Raw genomic sequence first — 19,974 nt, forward strand, 5'->3', positions numbered from 1 at the left:
CCATAGGAAAGCTGTAAGTTTATATTTCTCTCCAGATCCTTGTGGCTGTGACTTTTCAAAGCCACTGATACCCCTAGTGACATGATTATAGGGGACTTCTGTCTCCCTTTGTCTTCCCGGCTTCTGTTTTCTTACACACCATGTCTGTGTACCTCTTATTCTCCCCTGTCTTGGTCTACTCCATGTAAATCCACTTGACAGTGACTGTTTTGCCTTAGTAAAATTCCTTTAGATGCTGTTTGGTCCAGAATTGTCCTTGACTTTCACAAGGTGCCCTGGGACCATTTGGACTCAACAGTTTCCAGGCTCTTGCCATTTCAGATAAATGGAACTAAAAACTGTACTTCAAACTGCACTATTCCCTCCTTTCTCTTGTATTAATATTATTTTACCTATGAAATATCAGAAATCTTGGATGTTAGATATTGTTTCTATATAGTTCCTGATGTTTTCCTATTTACAGTCATATTCTTGCTTTGTGACATGGTAACTGCATTCAATCAATTGTATTCAAACACTGAGCCATACTGAGGGAAGGGGAGCTTTGATGACATTGCAGGAGAAAGGAGATAAAGTATTGAGCAAATCTCCTGATCCTCTCCACTCACACCATTTCTCTAGGCTCCCACACCACCAACCTTTCATTTTACCCCATGATTTTCTTGACCTCAGTTACATTTTTTTTAAAGCTGTTTGTTCTCACTTCAACACCATGAAGAGATAAAAAAAAAAATCAAGGGAAGGAAAGGGGATGAAAATAGTTTTTGTATATTTCACTGGCAATAGAAAAAACCTGGCCGAGTAGAAATTGTCAACCCACTGCCTCCCTTCTCCCCCCAGGCATCCCAGCCCCAGAGTTAGAAAGTTCCTCAGAGTCAGCCTGTTTCATTTTGGGGCAACTCTAATGGTTAGAAAGTTTGGCCTTTCATCAAGCCTAAATCTATCTCTTTGCAATCTCTACCCATTGCTGCTAGTTCCCAAAAGAAGAACTGTAAACTATATGAAAGGTGGCTCCAGAACTCTCATAATTGGAGAAATATACATCAAAACCAGCAAATGGGCAAAGATAAATGAATATTAAATGTGTCTGTGTCAGGTACTGCAATAATGGCTTGAGATAACAAACACAATGAAAGAAACAATTCCTACTCCCGGAGATTACATTCTTACTAGTAGACATCAAATATATTTATGGAATAAATATCAAGAGAGTTAGAGTTAGGAACTGACCTGGTTATTTCATTGGTTTAGAGCAGGGGTAGCCTTGAGGCTGAAGTTTTCCCACTCCTGGTTTAGAGCATTCTCAGGTAAGGAAACTCCACTTTTGTAGGCTGCCACCTTTGATGCAATTTATAGTTTTTGAGAGTTGTCCAAGCACCAAGATACATGGCCAGTATTTATCAGAGGCGGGATTCGATCTCATGGCTTTCTGGCTTCAAGGACAGATTTCTATCCCTTATACAGAGTGGGAGCAAGAAGCACTCCAGCGGGGCGGCCAGGTAGCACAGCAAGTAAGAGCACCGGCTCCAGTGTTGAGAAGACCTGGAGATCAAATCCCGGGCTCAGACACTCAGCACCACACCCAGAAATAACTGGCCGTGTAACCTTGAGCAAGTTACTTAACCCTGATTGCTTAAAATTAAAAAAAAAAAAAGAAGCACTCCAGCTCCTCTTCCAGGATGTGTGTATGTGTTAGGGGAGGGAAGGGAGGTAGGAAGAGTATAGGTGCAGCCAGTGGTAGAAAGGATGTCCAAGGATGTAGTATTAGGGGGCTGGGAGGGAGGAGCCAGCTCTCAGTGAAAGTTGGCAGGTAGAGAGTGAAAGAAAGGTCCAGGAACAAGGAAAATGTTTTGTGGAATGTGAATTCCAGAGGGTACAGTAGAAGGGCTGGGCAGGGTTGGAGTAGGATATGGGTGGAGTAGAGTTAGAGGGGATAGAAATGAGAGGTTGGAAGTGGTTCCTGTGTGCCTGGCTGATTGGTTAATACAGAGATAGGGAGAGATATGGGGGGGAGGAGGAATTGCTCACTATAGGGGTAGTAATAGGTGACCAATGCAAACTAAAGCTCAAAATCTCCAAAGGGGTATTGACAGTCAGGGATCAGAGGGGCGGGGCCTTAGTCACTCTGCTCTGCTCTGCCAGTGATGGGGGTGTGGAGTGGGCAGTAGGTGGTACCACAGCTGGGACCAGAAATCCTGGGCCTTTGCTACTTCTGTTCCTTGTCTGGAGAGACAGGGATAGGTGAGGCAAGGACAATGGATGGGCAGTGTTGGTGCATCTTGTCCCTTACTGCAGGCAGAGAGGGCATACCAAGTGCCAAGTCCAATGTTACAGTCTCTGCTCTCAAGGAGCTCATATTCTAATGGCAGGGGGGAGGGTGTCTTATTGTTGTGTAACTGACCTTTTTAGCAGTCTGGTGAAACATTTGGACGCCTTTTTAAATCAGTCAGTCAATATATGTTAAGTGCCAGGCACTGTGCTGGGGATACAAAGAAGCAAAAGACAGTTCTATCCTCTAGGAGTTTACAGTCTAATTGGAGAGACAATAAGCAAATATGTACAAACAAGCTATATACAGGAAGTAATTAACAATTAAGAGGGGTTAGGGAAGGCTTACTAGAGAAGATGGCGTTTTAGTTGGGATTTAAAAGAAGCCAGGGAGGTCAGCAGGTAGAGTGGAAGAGGTAGAGTAACCCAGGCATGGGGGTCAGCCAGAGAGAATCGAATGCTGGGAGTCAAGAGATGGGGTATCTTGTTGGTGGAACAGTCAATCTAAGAAGAATTTGTGTTGAAGAGTACATGTTGAGGAATAAGGTAGAGGAAGACTGGAAGGGTAGGAGAAGGCTAAGTTAGGAAGGGCATTGAATGCCAAACAACATTTTGTATTTGCTCCTGGAGGCAACAGGGAACCACTGCAGTTTACTGAGCAGGGCAGTAACAAGACTGGACTTTGGGGAGAGAATTGAGGCAGACATACCCTGCCCATACAGGTTACTGCAATAATTCAAGTGTGATTATAATATTTGTTTTTTTTTTTTTTTAAGGAGAAGGCAAGGCAATTGGGGTTAAGTAACTTGCCCAAGGTCATATAGCTAGTAAGTGTGTCAAATGTCTGGTCTCATTTGAACTCAGGTCCTCTTGACTCCCAGCGGTGCTCTATTCACTGTGCCACCTAGCTGCCCCGATTGTAATGTTTTTAAATGCATAAAATAAAACACATAGGATTATAAAGATAATCAATGATATTGAAATATAAATAATCTTTTTTAAAAGTTCACAGACCCCAGGTTAAGAACTCTTGTGATAGAGGGAGACAGCACACATGGGAAGTTATAGCTGCAAAGTCAGATATCCCAGGGGCATGATGATAAAGCAGGTATCTCTAGTGTCTTTTCCATTGATGAAACTGTCTGTTGAACCGTTTTATGCGGCCAAGGAATTTGGTGCTGATAACTTTCTTTTCTGGGTCTTAAATAGCTGTGGCAGATGAAGAGGTGAGGACTTCTGTGGAAGCCAGTGCCAGATTTCTTCTCTACAAGGGCTGCTCCCAAGGCCATTGGTCCTGAGCTGGGGTTCAGCTGGAAGTAGGGCAGGTATACTAGCATACCATTTTTGAAATAGTTTATTATTTTTATTTTTTCAATTAACAAGCATGTTTTTATTCATGTGTCCCTCCCATTCCCCTATACATAAAGAACAAATAAAAAAAAACATAATAGCCCTCAGTACCTAGTGGCATCATCTGGCAAAGCAAGTCCCCACATTAACTATATCCAAAAATGTCTGACTCTCTGCATCTGAAATTCATCACCTCTTTTCCAGGAGGTTAGATCCACATATTATCTTCATTCTTTTGGACATGGTTTAGCATTGTATTGATCAGAGTTCTGAAGGCTTTCACAGTAATGCTTCGCTATTGTCATTGTGTAAATGGTTCTCCCACTTCTGCTCACTTCACTCTGTATCAGTTCATAGAGTTCTTCAGAGTTTCCTCTGAATATGTCCATTTTGTCATTTCTTGTGACACAATAATATTCCATTACATTTACATACTACAATTTGTTTAGCCATTCCTCAATGGGAGGACATTCCCTTATTTTCCAATTTGGGGCTACCACAGAAAGAAGCTGCTATAAATGTTCTTATACAGAAAGATCTTTTTCCTATGCCTTTGGTATTTGGGGGGTATAGAGCTAGTAATGATATAACTGGGTCAAAGGCACACTTTGGTAACTTTGGGGGGCATAATTTCAAATTGCTTTCCAGAATGACTAGACCAGTTTTTAGCTCTGTCAGCATTGTGCTATACACTAATACACCATAGGGAGAACTCTGACTCGGTCCAATTATTCCAGAAATCAATTTGGAATTAAGCTAAAGAAAAATAATGAGAATATTCATACCCTTTGACCCAGCAATCACACTAATAGACATATACCCCAAGGAGATCAAAGACAAACATAAAGATCCACATGCATGAAATATTCATAGCAGCACTTTTTATGGGAGAACAGAACTTGAAGCAAAGCCAATGCCCATCAAAGGGGGAATGACTAACAAACTGTCAAATATTACCAGGTCATAAAAAAACAATGAATACAAAGAATTCAGAGATGGATTGGAAGACTATGAACTGGTCTAGAACAAAGCAAGCAGAAGCAGGAAAACAATGCACAATGACTACAACAACATAAATGGAAGAACAAAAAAATCAAACTCAACACTGTAATTGTAATGACCAAGAAGTGTGGCCCTGAAAGTATTGAGAGAACGCATTTACTTTCTTTGCAGAGGTAGAAGGTAAAGGGGCGGCCAGGTGGCTCGGCGAGTAAGAGCACCGGCTCCAGTGTTGAGAAGACCTGGAGATCGAATCCCGGGCTCAGACACTTAGCACCCACCCAGAAACACCTGGCTGTGTAACCTTGAGCAAGTTACTTAACCCCAATTGCTTAGGGGCGGCCAGGTGGCTCAGCGAGTAAGAGCACCGGCTCCAGTGTCGGGATGACCTGGATCAAATCCGGGCTCTGATACTCAGTACCACACCCAGAAATAACTGGCCGTGTAACCTTGAGCAAGTTACTTAACCCTTATTGCTTTAAAAAAAAAAAAAAAGGTAGAAGGTAATAGGTATGTTAGTGTGTTGATTGCTTTTGTTAAACTATTATTTTTCTATTCTAAAGGATGACTTGCTGGGTAGGGGTGGAAGAAGAGATATATTCATAAATAAAGGGGATGTCTCCTGCCTGAGAAGTGATGGATGTGGAGTACAGATTGATACAATTTTTTTTAGTTGTGGCCAGTATTGGAATTCGTTTTGCTAGTGACTATACATGTTTGTAATGGGTTTTGTTTTTCTTTTTCATTTGGTAGGAGTAAGTGGGTGGGAGGGAGAGGAAGGCAGATTTTTATGGATTAAAAAATTATAAAAATGAAAAAAGAAAGGTGATATAAAAACAAAGGGTAGCAATGAAAAAAAAACTTGTCTGTTTTGTTTGGAGGTAATCGGGATTAAGTGACTAGCCCAGGGTCACACAACTACTAAATGTCTGAGGCTGGATTTGAACTCAGGTCCTTCTGACCCCAGAGCTGGTGCTCTATCCACTGTGCCACCTAACTGCCCCAGCAATGAGAATTTTAAAACATTTAACAGGGGGGACCTCACTTGGACTTAAGCATGTTCTCTGGCTCTGAGTGATAGACATACACTCTGGCTCATCCCTGAATGACTTTGCACTTTGGGGTGATACAGCAATTCCTGTGCCAATACTGTGCCAAAGGGATCTGGTGACCAAGTCAGGAAGAGGCACCCATTCATTAGGCTATAAAAGGTGAGAACTAAGGTTCTGCTTCTCTTTCTCTCTTCTGAGTGTGAGGTGGGACTCAAGCACTCTCTCCCTTGGACTTCCACTGATGTGAGCAGGGGATTTTTCTCCATGTTACCCTGAAGTGCACTTGACCCTTTCCCAAAAAACAGGGCTGTAGTTCTGGGCTCACACAAAGTCCAATTCTGGGAAGATTCTGAACCCTAGAAGAAGGGAGTTGGCTTCCCACCTTACACTCTGGTTCACTGTCCCCCACTGGGACAAGCTTAGGTATGATTTGTATCTAGGGTTTTCCCTAACAGGAATGATCAGGCTGTCTTCTAGAAAAGGTACTCAATGTACAAAGTAGATCTCCAGTAGAGGAAATCTATATTCCTACCACAAACAAAATGCTAAAAACATAAAAGCATAAGTTCACCTTAACAAATATTTAAAACATTAAAAACAATAATACCTCACCTGTTATACTCTCCTGACAGGTAAAGGCACCTTGCTTGGTAGGACTGCTTAGCAAAGTCTGCACAAATGCAGCTCTTTTGGTCAGTCAGGGCACGGCTTGGCATTGCCTGGTCCTTTGACCTCAGCATCCATTTGGTGGCAGTCATCCCTAAGAGCTTGATTTTGAGGCAGCTAGCACCTGGCTCAGACTTCAGCCTCTTGAGCTCCCAAGTTACCAACAGGGCTGGAAATGGCCATCTTTCTGGGCTCAGGGCAAGTAACAAAACAGAAGCAGCAGCTGAAGTGAAGGAGCATTCTCATGATTGCCAGCAGGTTTGTTTGGTTGCCATTGCCCCTTATGGTGGGGGCAACTGTGACTCAAGTGACATGCTCAGAAAGTTGCTCATTTATGCCCCCCCTTCAGTCTGTTACCCCAAAACTCAAGTGCTGAGTCGATTCCATGGGAGGTGTCCTGGTCCAAGAAATGGGGGAAGGCTGTTCCTCCCCAGATTGGCCCGTTACAAAAGAGTGGCTTGCACAAGGGGAGAGGAATTCAGCCCCTCCCCTCTCTCTCCCCACATTGTAGGAGCAGCCTAGAAAAGTTCTTCAGTAGGCCTTTTCTGGTCTCTGCTGAGCTCTAGCAGAAGAGGCCAGCCTATTCCCAGAAGAGAGAGTCCATCTACTGAAATCACCCAAGAACTCCCCTTCATCTTAAGGAGGATAAAAGGCAGTAAGAGCAATGCCAAGTTGACTGGGCTGATTTGTTCAAAGGGCCCACAATGGGCTTTGGCTTTTCCCATAAGGGACCTCTCCTCCCAAGCCAGGGGAAAGCACAGACAAATTCTGTTGACGGAAACAACGGGTACACAGATAAGAAAATACAAAACAGATACCAGATAATCTGGGGGATGGCATAAAGGCACTAGCATGTAGGAAGGGGCACCTATAGAGGTGGGGCTTGAACTAAATTTGGAAGGAAACTTGGGATTCTTAGATATGAGGAGGGAAGGCATTATAGGCATGGAACAGCCTATGCAAAGGCATGGAAAAGGAGATGAAGTGTTTTATGTCACAAACAACATGAAGGACGATAAGCAAAGGGGAATGACATGTTTAGTAAGGCTGGAAAGGTAGTTTGGAGCCAGACAGTAATAACTTGGGTCAGCCCTCTGCCCTAGTAAGATCCGTTTGGCAGCTGAGTGAAGAAGGGATTGCAGTAGGAAGATCATGGTTGAAATCCCACCTCTGACACTGATTAGCATGTGACCATGGGCCAATTACTTGTGTTCTCGGCCTCAGTTTCCTCAGTTAAATGAAGACAGGAAGGCTCGTACCACCTAACCTTATATGGTTGTGAATAAAATCATTTCTAAAATCTCAAGGGGAAGAGAAATGGGAGCTGTTTAGAGCCACTGCTGATCCTCGGCTCATTCTTTCCACATTGTCTGAAATAACTAGACCTGGGAGGGTCACTGAGATTTCTGGGAATTGTTCGGCTTTTCCTGAATGTGGGATAGAGGGTGACTTCTAGAAGTAATTAGCTGTAAGGAAGACAGCTGGCAACAAGGCCCTAGAGATGATCCCACCCAACCCCATCATATTGCAGAGGGGGAAAACTAAGGTCCAGAGAATGGCCTAATGCCTCCTGGTCAAGCACTGCCCCTGGAAAGGTAGGTTCGTTCAATCCTCTCTACATTATGGAGGCCTTTGCCTGTCATGTTCCCAGTGAGGCAATGTGCCGATTCAGAGTCTAGCTCAGTCCCTAGCATCTTCATAGAAGCATGTCACGTATGGTGACACACCTTCCCCCAAAGCTGAGATTCAGCCCAAAAGCTGATGACAGCTTCTTCAACTCCTCTACCTTTCTGAGAGGTCTGCTGGGTATAAGGCACTGTTATATCTGTAATCCATCTTAAGTGATGGCTTATGTTAGAAATAGTATTGGATCTAGTCATTCCTTCTCAGAAGTGCATTGTCGAAGGCTGAAACTATATAAGGGAACTTCTCTTTTGCAAATGAATACTAGTCACAGTATAATTTCAGTTCACCAAATAAGGGAAGCACAGAATTTTAGATATAGGTCTTTAAGGGACAGTGTGGTCCACCCCCTATGACTCTCCCATTCAACATACCCAGCCTCTCCTTGAAGACATCTACGTAGGGGAAACCCACCACCTCCCAAGGACATTTCTCAAGGACAGCCAATTGTGAGGTTTTTCCTGACATCAGGCCGAAACTTGCCTCTTTACCATTTCCACCTCACATTCCTGGTTCAGCCAAAGGATGTATTTTTTTGAACAGTGAATATCCTGTGTGAAAGATAAGTCCAGATGTGGCACCTAAGTGGGCTGCACATAGTTGAGTGGCAGGTCAGCTGAAGGGTGTTCAAGGATCCAATAATGTAGCTTGTAGTCTGGTTACATTTAGCTGGGAGTTGAATTTTTTCATGTCATGAAGGAAAAAAAAATAGCAATGTCTGGTCAATGAAACAGGAACAATGGCAAAGTCCAAATATTTTAAAATTTGCTTTTATGGCAATTACCTGCCTAATGTCCTCTCCTGAACTCCATGTTCTACTTACTGTTGCTACAGGAATCTATAGGTGTGGCACAGTAATCCCAGATACCATTTGTACTGGGAACATGTCCCAAATGATGGAATTCTACAGTACTATATCCTTTGAACTTTCATTCCTGCAAAGTGGAGCTAATTACATGACTCCCTCAAGCATGGGAACAGGTTTTGAACAGTGTCCTTTGTGAAAAGATGGGTCCAAATGTGGTCCTAATGACATGGGCTATACATGGTAATTGGCAGATTCAGCTGAAGGGTGTCCCATGGTGCAACGGTATAGCAGATTATAGACTGTTTACATTTTGCTGGCAGCTGGATTTTTCATGTTGCAAAAAGAAAAAATGGCACATAGGACTTATCCGAGTGGTGGTTATGTATGTAATTTAAGCCTCAATATTCTGTCCAAATATAGATCCTATGTATATGTGTATTTGTCCAGATGTGATTAGTTTGGGCCAACTGCTCTTAATGTTGTTACTTGCAGAAGTGACAATAATACAACATGACTGACTGATCAGAGTGGATGGAAAAGGGTTTAAGGTAACCACAAGATTCTAAACAGGAAAGACTGAGTGCCTGTTGTCATCAATGGGGAGTGAAATCCAGAGGATGGGATTTAGGAGAAAAAAATCAGCTCAGTTTGAGACATGTTGAATTTGAAGAAATTCAGGTAGAGATGTACTGTAGGCAGAGTTCTGAACTGGAGATACGGCTTTTCAGAGTTCACAGGGGGTGGTATTTGAAACCACACAAGCAAGTCAGTTTGTCAAGGCAGTGATAAGTAAAAAAGTGGGACAAGGACAGACCCTGGGGAAAACAGCCACTTTAATGGGACAGGGAAGATGGGGAGAAGCAAGCAGTTGTAGAAGACTAGAGAAATGGGGAGGAAACGAGGAATGTGGTTCCTCTGAAGCTAAAGGAAGGGGTAAGTGAACAATGTCAAATGCTACAGAGAGGTAAAGGACTGGAAAAAGGCCATTGATTTTGATGATTAGGAGGTCAGTTGGAGACTGAAGTCTAACTGCAAGGGGCTAAGAATAGAACGAATGATGAGGAAGTGTCCAGAAAGTCTACTACTTTTTTTTTTAATTTAGCAGTGGGGTGGAGGAGATGAGATGCTAGTTAGATAAAGTAGGCCAAGGAAAGCTTCTTTAAGATGGAGAACTGATCTTGTTTGTAGATAAGTGTGAAAAGAGCACTTAGAGAGACTGAAGACATGAGAGATGACTGGTAGAGCAAGGTACTGGGAGAGAGGAGTGCATGGGATACAAGGAGACAATATGGAGAATGGAAGAGAGAAGTGGAGAGAGGCAAAAGTAGATGCATTAAAGTAGGATAAAATCTGTGCAAGTGGGGGAGGTAAGAAAAGATCTAAGAAATGAGAAAAGAAGTACATGAGGATGAAGTAGGATTTATTGAGCTACATCAAGGGCCAGAGGAGTTACATACCATGTATCTGTAATGAATGATGAAAAGCTCAATTTTTTGACCTGCCCTAAAATCCCAGCAGCCCTGGAACAAGAACATAGCAAAAGAATGTTTCAACTTCAGCAGGCTGGGAGGCAGAGGGGAGTGGGGCAGGGTGTGGAAGGAAGTTTAAGCTAATAGCTAGTGATTCAAGTAGTAGATGGATCAGGGGACCAAAAGGGAGAGTAGGAGTGAAGCACAGATTGGATGGGTCTATGTGAAAGAGAATGGGAGAGGTCTAATAACATTGTGGGTACAGAGTGGAATTTGAAAGTTTTGCATCTTGGAAGTGGTACAGTTGTGAGTTGTGAGATCTAAAGTGTGATTATACTGTGTGTGGGGGGGAGGTTATTGAAGATGAATTTGGGGACTTATGTGATCAGGTTAGAAATATGAATATTGAAGCCCCCAAGAATAACAGTATAGGGCATGGGTTCGAGAGTAACATCATGAACTGAGACAAATTTTATAGCTCTTCAAAGTGGTCTTTGAGGGATGTGGTAGAGGACTGGGGAACAAAGACTGCCTGCACTTCTTTCTGGCTCCGAGTTGTTGGGAAAGGAAGGAGAGACCTCAGTAAAGCTTTCAAGCAAAGGCCAGATAACCAATCATTTGTCAAGAATGTTGTAGAAGGGATTCTCCTCCAGGTATAGCCCCTTCCAATTGCAACAGCATTACAGAGGAAAGGTAGATTTCTATGACAGTGAGGTGTAAAAGATGTTGGCTGGGAAAGGATATGATGGAAGGTGTGGAAGCATTAAGACAGCAAGGGTACACATAGACAATGGGTTGGGAAACTAAATTCTTGTGGGATGAATTTTAGACGAGTAGATGTGTGGTAACTACTCTCTTCTACTACTGAACCACACTGATTCCATACGTGATATTTCTTATCGGCCTGGTTTGGATTGTATTTGGCATGAAACAGATAGATGTTAAGACTTACTGGATTCAGCAAGGAGCAACCAGTGTGGGAATTCCTTCCCAGAATTTCTTGGAAAATTTCTTTTTTTCTGAATCTCAATTCTTAAGAAAAATCAATTAACAAATTAGGGGAAAGTATTGTGATTCTCCTGCAAGAATTAAAAGCTTATCAATTTAGAGACATTACTGGTTCAAAGGAATTCAAGTAAAAAGCATTAGCAGGAAATGCTGACACACAGAGTCAAAAGTTAAGGTCAACATTTCCAGGAACCAGGACCGGAACACAAAGGAGAGAAGCAGGCATGGTCTACCAGGGGTGGGGAACCTGAAGCCTCGAGGCCATATGTGGCCTTCTAGGTCCTTGGGTGCAGCTCTGATTGAATCCAAGTTTTACAAAACAAATCCTTTTATTAAGGGGGTTTGTTCTGTGAAGTTTGGATTCAAAGGGCCTCACTTGAAGACTGGAGGGCCACATGTGGCCTCGAGGCTGCGAGCTCCCCACCCCCTGGATCAGTCTTGCTTAAAACTATTGTGTTATTGGTGTATGTTCATAACTCTGTTAAGTGAGTCATTTTTCCAAGTAAAATATATATTAATCAGTTTCCACACATAATATACTTTATATAAATTCTATGGGTGGTATTATAAGAAATTAGAAATTTAGTTCTTTAATTGGCAATGATTCTTTATAATGCTGTTAATCTTGCTAGATCTTAATGTTATGTTATTCAAATATTATACCCAATGATGTTTTCTGGTGTTTTCCAATGTCAGAAAATTTACTGTAGGCTACAGTTCTTTGTAAATACTACTAAACCTGCTGTTTATATCCATAATGATAAGTAAAGAGTATGAAGAATCTTGGAAGTATTTGTAAGAAAGATAAAAGAAATCAGCTAGTTCATTGCCAGATGTTTTAAATCATTGGCACAATATACTGATTCTTAATAATAACGGTGCATTTATTATTTTTAATAGGAAACCTCTGAAACTTTTATTAAAACTATTCCATAAAAATCATTTTTGTTTATTATCATGGTCACTCATTATTTAAAAATATTGTAAATAAAATGTTATGAAAAATACAGAATGACTTTTGATTTCAGGGATTTCCAAGAATTCCGATTTCTCATTCCCAAATTGGAAACACTAGGAGCCACAAACCAACTTCTGCTCCAAAATGGCTCACCCTCACATTCCACCTCTGAGATCCTTCCAGCTCATTCTTTGAGATCAGGAACACGAATATTCCCTTGTTCAAGCAAGCCTATTTATACATTAGTGTCAGGAACTTTTAAAGATTTGCTATGGAGTCAGCAGGAATTAGGGAGATGATAAAGAGAACGTATACTCTGGGATATTTGTTGTTGTTATTCAGTCATGCCCAACTTTTTGTGACCCCATTTGGTGCTTTCTTGGCAGAGATACTGGAATGGTCTGCCATTTCCTTCTCCAGCTCATTTTACAGATGAAGAACTGAAGCAAACAGGGTTAAGTGACTTGCCCAGGACCACACAGCTAGTAAATATCTGATGCTAGATTTGAACTTAGGTCTTCCTGACTCCAGGCCCGGCACTCTAACCACTGTACAACCTAGCTTCCCCAACCCTAGGATACACCAGATTTATAATCTTAAGTGTCATTTCTGCAGGTTGGCTTCCTCCAAATTCTTCCCTCTCCTTTATTGTAGGTACTTGAAGAATTCCTTATTTCCACACTTATGGAATTTATACTCTGCAAATGTCTATGGTCCCTGTGGTTTTTAGCAACCATTAAATCTGATTTGCAATGAAATACCTATAAATTCATAGCAACTACTGCTGTGATCATTCTTGTTAAGAGTCCAAACTACCAATAGGCACTTTTATTAAAAGTAATTTATAAAAAGGTTTGTAGAGTATTACTGGGAAACTGCCTACCACCAATGAGGGAAAGGGGAGACAATCTGAACTCTACCCTGAAAAAGAAAATCACACAGAAGTTGCACAAGAGACTGTCAGATTGGACAGAAGAAATCATCAGTGACCTTCAATATCCCTAGTATTGCAAAACCCTACAATCTCAGGTAGCAGAAGGAAGCAGGGAAGCCCATATACCAAATTCAGAAGTCAGGCATTCAGCATCAGTGGGGTAGAATACAATCACAAAGTGGGCACAGTGACACAGAGACAGACTTATTCATAATGGTTTAGACCAGGGATGGGGAACCTGTTGCTGAAGGCCACATGTGGTCTTCTAGGTGCCCGAGTGGTTCAGTCAGAGGCTGCACCTGAGAATTTAGAGGGCCATATGTGGCCTCCTGGCTGAAGATTCCCCACCCTGGTTTAGACTTCAGTGATTGCTTGCTTCTAACTACATCCCAAGTATAATTCCACCCAAAGGCCACCATAATCAAAAATAGGTTTGACAAAACTAATAACAAACTCAAGTTTCCAGCACATTTTCATTTTTTTGTTCTTCAGGTCTGGGTGACATCTTTGGCCTTTTTCTTTACAAGTTTTAGTGCTTGAGATGCCCTCTGCAGTACAGCACTAAGTATAGAGGGAGCTGTCTCTCTTGTCTTCTCAAATCCCTCATATCTGATTAGCTTGGGAAAAAATGTTAACAAAACCATCGCCAGAAATTTACTAATATTGCCCTAAAACTTGTTTTCTAAGGTTTAAAAAAATTAGGGGTAGCCATATACCCCTATTTTTCACAGCATAATATAGAAACTGTACTACTCAACTGTATAAATTATTTTGCCCCCTTAAAAAAACCTCCAGCATAAAAGGAACCTAGGATTGAAGTAGTAACCTCAAGAGATCCCGGACTTCTGACTTTCTACGGTGTTGTCACTTGCATCCTTCTAGAGGAGAGACTGATGGATACCCAGCTGCATTATGCACAGAGCACTTTGCCAGGGCTAAATTTTCTAGCCCAACTTACCCTTTTTCTTTCTGGACTTCAGAAAGGCAAGGGCACTTCATTTGCTCTAGCACTTACAATCTGGCAAAGCATCACAACAGACATCAGAAAACTGCTCAGGGATAGCCATGTTGCATCTGGTGGTACCCTTAGCCTATAGCCACACTGTATTGGATACTCCCCACCCCAACCCATGCCCAACTGTCACTGGGGTGCCTTCACCTGGAATCCAGTGCTTTCAGAGGTCACATGAGAATCGGGCTCACCCTTTTCACTAAATAGCATTGCCCAGAAATAATAGAGAGACTGTATTGATGAGCCTTCGGTGACAAATAACAGGGCATGTTTGTGTGAAGTTGTACCATTTGCAAAGGGCTTTTCTCACAAGAATACTGTGGGATAAATTTTGCAGGTATTATTTTCATCTTACGGAAAGCAAGGCTCACATTAATCTGAGTGGTCATGTCATAGAAGATCCACAATCTAGGCCTTAGATTCTGAATCCATTCACACCATGAAGAATTATGAAAAGCATAGCCAGACTAGAGGATGCCAGAAAAATCAGGAGTAGGAGAGAAAGGTATAGGATAACATCAAGCAATGCTTGGCACAGATTAGAAGTGCTTAACAAAGGCTTGTTTATTGATTTATTGGCTTTAAACTTTTAAGGTACAGTAATAATAGCTCACATTTCTACATTTTTCTTTTCAAAGTGTGAGGTAGGTTGGACAAGTAATATTCCCATTTTAACAGTCAAGACACTAAGGACTGACAAGGCTATATAACATATTGGTAACAAGCCATGACAAGTGGTGGGACCTGGCCTCGAATCCACATCTTCTGATACCACAATTCTGATTAACAGGCTTTTAATATATGAACCTCAAAATGCCATTGCTGGAAAAACATGTAAGGCAATGGAAGGTGTGGCTATTAAGCAATGTCTGGTACGCCACAGAAGATGATTATCTGAAGAGTGGCTATCGGGGCAGCCAGGTGATTGGGCAATATTTTTCCCAGCAAAGGGACATGAAAATTCATTATTCCTATGTAAAGAATTCTTAAGGCTGCCCTAAGCTCCTGCAGAATGGGGGGGGGGGCAGGGGGAGGGCCGTAAGAGCAGAAACCCAAGGAGGACCTAGCAGGACCCCAAGGTGTCTCACACTTCACTCTTGGACCAATTTCTCCTTCATGGGAATTAGTGGCAGATTCACCATTTGAGTCCTCAGTGAATATGACCCAGGGAAAGGCCAGAGACAATTTTGCTCCCACAACTGCTTTCCAGATGACTCTGGAAGCCCAAAGCAATTGCAAGAGATGCAGAAGCACTCAGTCACTGTATATTCAATCAATTAATAAATGAGGTACTTGGCTCAGAGCCCTAAAGAGGTACTTGGAAGTTATCAGGTTTTCCAGAGGAAGATAAGGGATATTCAAGATTTTTGTTAAAGTGACTAAAAGAAAGAGAAATCTAGTTGAAGCTTATTCAAGTACCTGTTATATCGAGATGCATGTAGACATCTCACTTCAAATGGTTCCAGTGAATACAGAACTGGCCTTAAAGACTAGAGGCCCTGGGTTCTAATTTTACCTTTGGCACATACTGGCTGTGATCTCGGGCAAGTCATTTGACATTGGTAGAGGGAGTTCCTTCACCTTGGAGTTCCCTAGACCAATATGCTCACAGGCCCAGTCCCCACCCCACCCCCAGCCATTAAAATGGTATCTTTTCTCAGTCTTTATGTATAGCTAGAAAAATAGTAGCAACACAGTATTCTGAAAGTGGGTTAATCTCAAGCTTCTAAGATCACTGTCCATTTTGGAAAATGTCTCAGCAACCAACCACACCATCTAGGAGCAAAAGCTTTAGCCTAGAAGGCCAGGAAAAACTTTAGTTTGTACAGCTCTATACATAGTATCCTATCCCAGAGTCTGTGTTTCAGGTTGTCACAAGGGGGAATGATATGCCAACATCTTTTAATTTCAAAACAACAGTATGTGCTGTACAAAAGCACATTAACACAATGTTTTAAATTTAACATAGACTTTCAAAATGTACAACTCACTAAACACACACACACAAACACAAATTCAATAAAGCAGCTTTTACTCTGGCCTTGTGTGCCTGCATTGGCAGGAGTACTAGCTGAGGGGCCATGAGCTACACAGGGTGGCAGATGGACCTGGCTATGATTCTTGTGGCTGAGGGCTAGCTTTCATTAGGAAAACTTCCAAGCTAGCTGGGCATGCCTTCTTTCTATCCTGAAGCATCTCTGAGTAGCAGTCCAGAGCCTGTAAAACTGTGCGCTTCACTGAACAGCTTCGTTCACAGTCGGGATCATTCTCTGACAAAACCTCCAATGCATGTGAGACCTCAGCCAAGCAATCAGACAGAACCTTTGTTGTTAACATTCGCCCGGGGCCAGCTTCCTTGCTGTCATCCCTGATGTTGGGTTCTTCATCTGAGAAGGCCTGGTCAGATGACTCCTCCAACTCCTCATTCACGGTCTCCCCAGAGTTATCCAACAGCTCCTGCACACCATCAAGGGTGACCTCCTCAAATCCTACTAGTTTTGCCACATTTGCGACTTCTGTGGTAATGGCCAAAATTTCTGACTCTACCTCAAAGAAATCATTTGCTAAATCGGGCCACACCTTTCGCCAAACGCTACTTAGGCAATGGCTATTCACTTCTGCCCAGGCTATTTTGATATTATCAATTGCTTTCATAATGTTATAATCCTTCCAAATTTCCCCGATTGGAAGTTGCTTATTATTACTGTTAACCTCAAGCATCTGGCTAAAAGTACACCTCAGGTAATAAGCTTTAAACACTGCAAAGACACCCTGGTGCATGGGCTGCAGAATTGAGGCTGTGTTTGGGGGAAAAAACAAGACCTCAACAGGAATACAAGTCTGAAGCGAGTCAAAATTTGACAGGCTCCTCATGGAACCATCTAAAACCAATAATGCTTTGGGTTCAAAACCATATTCTGTGCAATAACACTGAACAACAGGACAAAAATGATTAATAATCCAGTCATTAAAGATGTCCATTGTCATCCAGGCCTTCCTGTTGGACTTCCAAATAACAGGTAGATTGAGTTTAGAAAAACCTTTCATATGCTTAGGAGTCTCGGAATGGTAGACAAGGAGAGGCTTCAACTTAATGTTTCCTGAGGCATTGCTGCTTAGCAGAATGGTCAGACGGTCTTTGGCAGCGTTAAAGGCAGCAGCATCCTCTTCTTGGGAGAAAGCTCTGGAAGGCAAGCGTTTCCAGAATAGCCCTGTATCACTGACATTAAAAACTAAATTTGGAGAATAGTTTCCTCTCTCAACAACAGCCTTGAGCACTGCAGGAAATTCTGCTGCTGCCTTAATATCTGCATTGGAACATTCTCCCATGATGCGAATTCTATCAATTTTATTTCGCTTTTTGAACTTCTCAAACCATCCACGGGAAGCCACAAATGTCTTGCTGGATTCCTCACCTGCCTGGGCTTTCAAATGGTCAAACAGACTCAGAGCCTTCTGCATTATCAATGCCTGGCTCAGCGGCATGTGATGCTGCATCATGCTGTCCACCCAAATACTCAACATGTTCTCCATTTTCTCCATGATGCTACTTCGGATTCGGGTCACCTTGGCAGCAGTAAGGTTACTGGAATTGTGCACAGAGGCCTTTACTCTGTCGGCTTGGTTTAAAATGGATTTTAAGGTTGACTGTGCCAGGCCTAATGAACGGGCCACCTCACTCTTCATCTCTCCAGCTTCTACTCGCTTAATTATCTCTATTTTCTTTTCCAAAGAGATAGATTTGCGCTGGACTTTTTTCTCTGAAGGGCCACTACCGTCAGATGGACGTTTGGAAGACATGATGAATGTAATGTCTAATTTGTCTGCCAAAACAAAAATTGATTTGATTCTGTTAAAGCCTGAGTAATGTTAAGGAATGCTAAGAGTAAACTAGATAGATATCTGGGTCATTCCCATCTAAGCCACAGCATGGTAAGGGCACTTGATCTGGATTCAGTGGGCCTGGGTTCAAATTCTACTTTGCCACCTGTGTGACCTTGTACCTCTGTGCACCTAGGTTTCCTTTTGGGCAAATTGAGACAGCTGGCCTTCAACTTCAAATCTGTGATCCTATGAATCACATTCCTCAGTGGCTTGGCTTAGAACTCACTGCTACAGTACATCAGATTAATCAGAACTTTAGAAATTATCTAGTCTCTAACAGAGGAAACTGAAGCTCCGAGATAGTACGTGACTTGCTCAGAATTCTAGTTTGTTGGTGACAGCCATGAGAAGAGTCAAGGGATCTTCCAGTCTAGTACAATCTCAAAAACGGGATGGAGAACCAGTTCGATTCAACAAACATTTATTGACAGGGGCAGCCAGGTGGCTCAGCAAGTAAGAGCACCGATTCCAGTGTCGGGACGACCTGGATCAAATCCGGGCTCAGATACTCAGCACCACACCCAGAAATAACTGGCCGTGTAACCTTGAACAAGTTACTTAACCCCGATTGCTTTAAAAAAAAAAAACATTTATTGAGCAGCTTCTATATGCAGAGTATTGGACAGGCTTCTGGAGACAGAAAATTCAAGACGTAATCCCTGCCCTCTTGGAATCTTCAGCAGAGCAAGGGAATGGGACACAGAAGTATTTAGAATACAAACAGTTTGCTCAAAGTACACTAGAAAAGCATGAAGAGAAATGCTTTGTGAAGCTCAAGGGATAAAAAGGTGTTCCCTATTGGGGAGATCAGAGAAGGTTTAATGGTAGAAGTGGCATTTGAGTTGAGCTTTAAAGAGCGGATGTGAAAATCAAAAGATGACAAGAGGGAGGAGGCTGTCAAGTGTGTGTCTGATGGGGGAGAGTAAGATTGCAGAGGGCCTTGAAATGTTAATTCAAAGAGCTGGAACTTTTGTTAGGCATAGAAAATCAGTGAAGATCTTTAGGCAGGGGAGTAATACAGAAGAAATACTCTGACAGCAGTATGAAGGACAGCTTGGACAGGGAAGGGAATGGAAGGCTACTGAAAAAATCCAGGTGGCTGGGAATCGAGGTCTACAGTGGAAATGTCTCACAGACAATTAAAAGTGAATGTCTGGAGCTCAGAAGACAATCTTCCCAGTGCTAGAGATATTGGTATGAAAGTTTGTTTGTTGTTGTTTGTCCTTCAAAGAGGACTTCAGGAAGATGTGTCAGGGAAGGCAATGATGTCAAGACACGCAAGTGAATTGAATTTAAGTAAGGGAGGACTGTGCAAGATCAGCCTCACTTTCTCCTCCAGAGCCATCTGGGTCCTGTGGCAAGATACAGATCAGGAGGACTACAGATGGCCCCAGATACAGTGGGAGTTCTCAGCCTTTTTAAGCTAAGGTCTTTCCTAGGTCTCAGTTTGTCTGAGAAGGCAAGCATAAGGCAAAGAATGACCTCTTTTACCTAGTCAAAAAAAAAAAAAAAGAAACAATCTAGGAGAAGAAGACCCTCAGGGTCTCTGACCAAAACAGAAACAATTGCTATTTACTCACTCTGAGCCACCAGGGCCCAAAAAATGACCTAGGGAGGCTTGGGGTGGAACTTATTGTGGGTCAATCAATGAGAGCCAGAGTGATTTGGGTTTAAGGCATGGTCCTTAAAAGAAAGTTATCCTATAAACCCCAAGGTATCTTGTGCAGTTCCAGTGATCAAAATGTATATTTCCTTTGGTCAGAACACCCACAGGTAAGGGTATGATTCCCTATGTGGACAGAAGTATAAAAGGAAGGGAAAGAAGGAGAGGAAGAGAAAGGGGAGAAAGGGGAGAGAGGGGAGGGAGGGAAGGAAGGAAGGA

General features: G+C 42.4%; 1 protein-coding gene across 27 annotated transcripts in view; it reads right to left on the bottom strand.

The window, feature by feature from the left end:
- Positions 1-8,655: 8,655 nt before the first annotated feature.
- The window catches only part of LOC138142122 (tigger transposable element-derived protein 1-like), a 70,841-nt gene continuing 59,522 nt past the window's right edge, over positions 8,656-19,974 (bottom strand). For 25 of the 27 annotated variants that reach the window (XM_069063092.1, XM_069063077.1, XM_069063076.1 and 22 more), the window contains one exon: positions 14,747-18,031. In XM_069063092.1, coding sequence (XP_068919193.1) covers positions 16,320-18,008 — 1,689 coding nt within the window. In that variant the 5' untranslated portion in view covers positions 18,009-18,031 and the 3' untranslated portion in view covers positions 14,747-16,319. Of the gene's footprint in view, positions 8,688-14,746; positions 18,032-19,974 lie in introns of those variants that run through there. The other 2 variants (XR_011163366.1, XR_011163365.1) reach the window with 2 other exon arrangements.

Source organism: Petaurus breviceps, unplaced genomic scaffold (genome assembly GCF_028583685.1).
Source record: "Petaurus breviceps papuanus isolate PSGF00001 unplaced genomic scaffold, PetGlider_PUasm1.0 90535, whole genome shotgun sequence".
Lineage (NCBI taxonomy): Eukaryota > Metazoa > Chordata > Mammalia > Diprotodontia > Petauridae > Petaurus > Petaurus breviceps.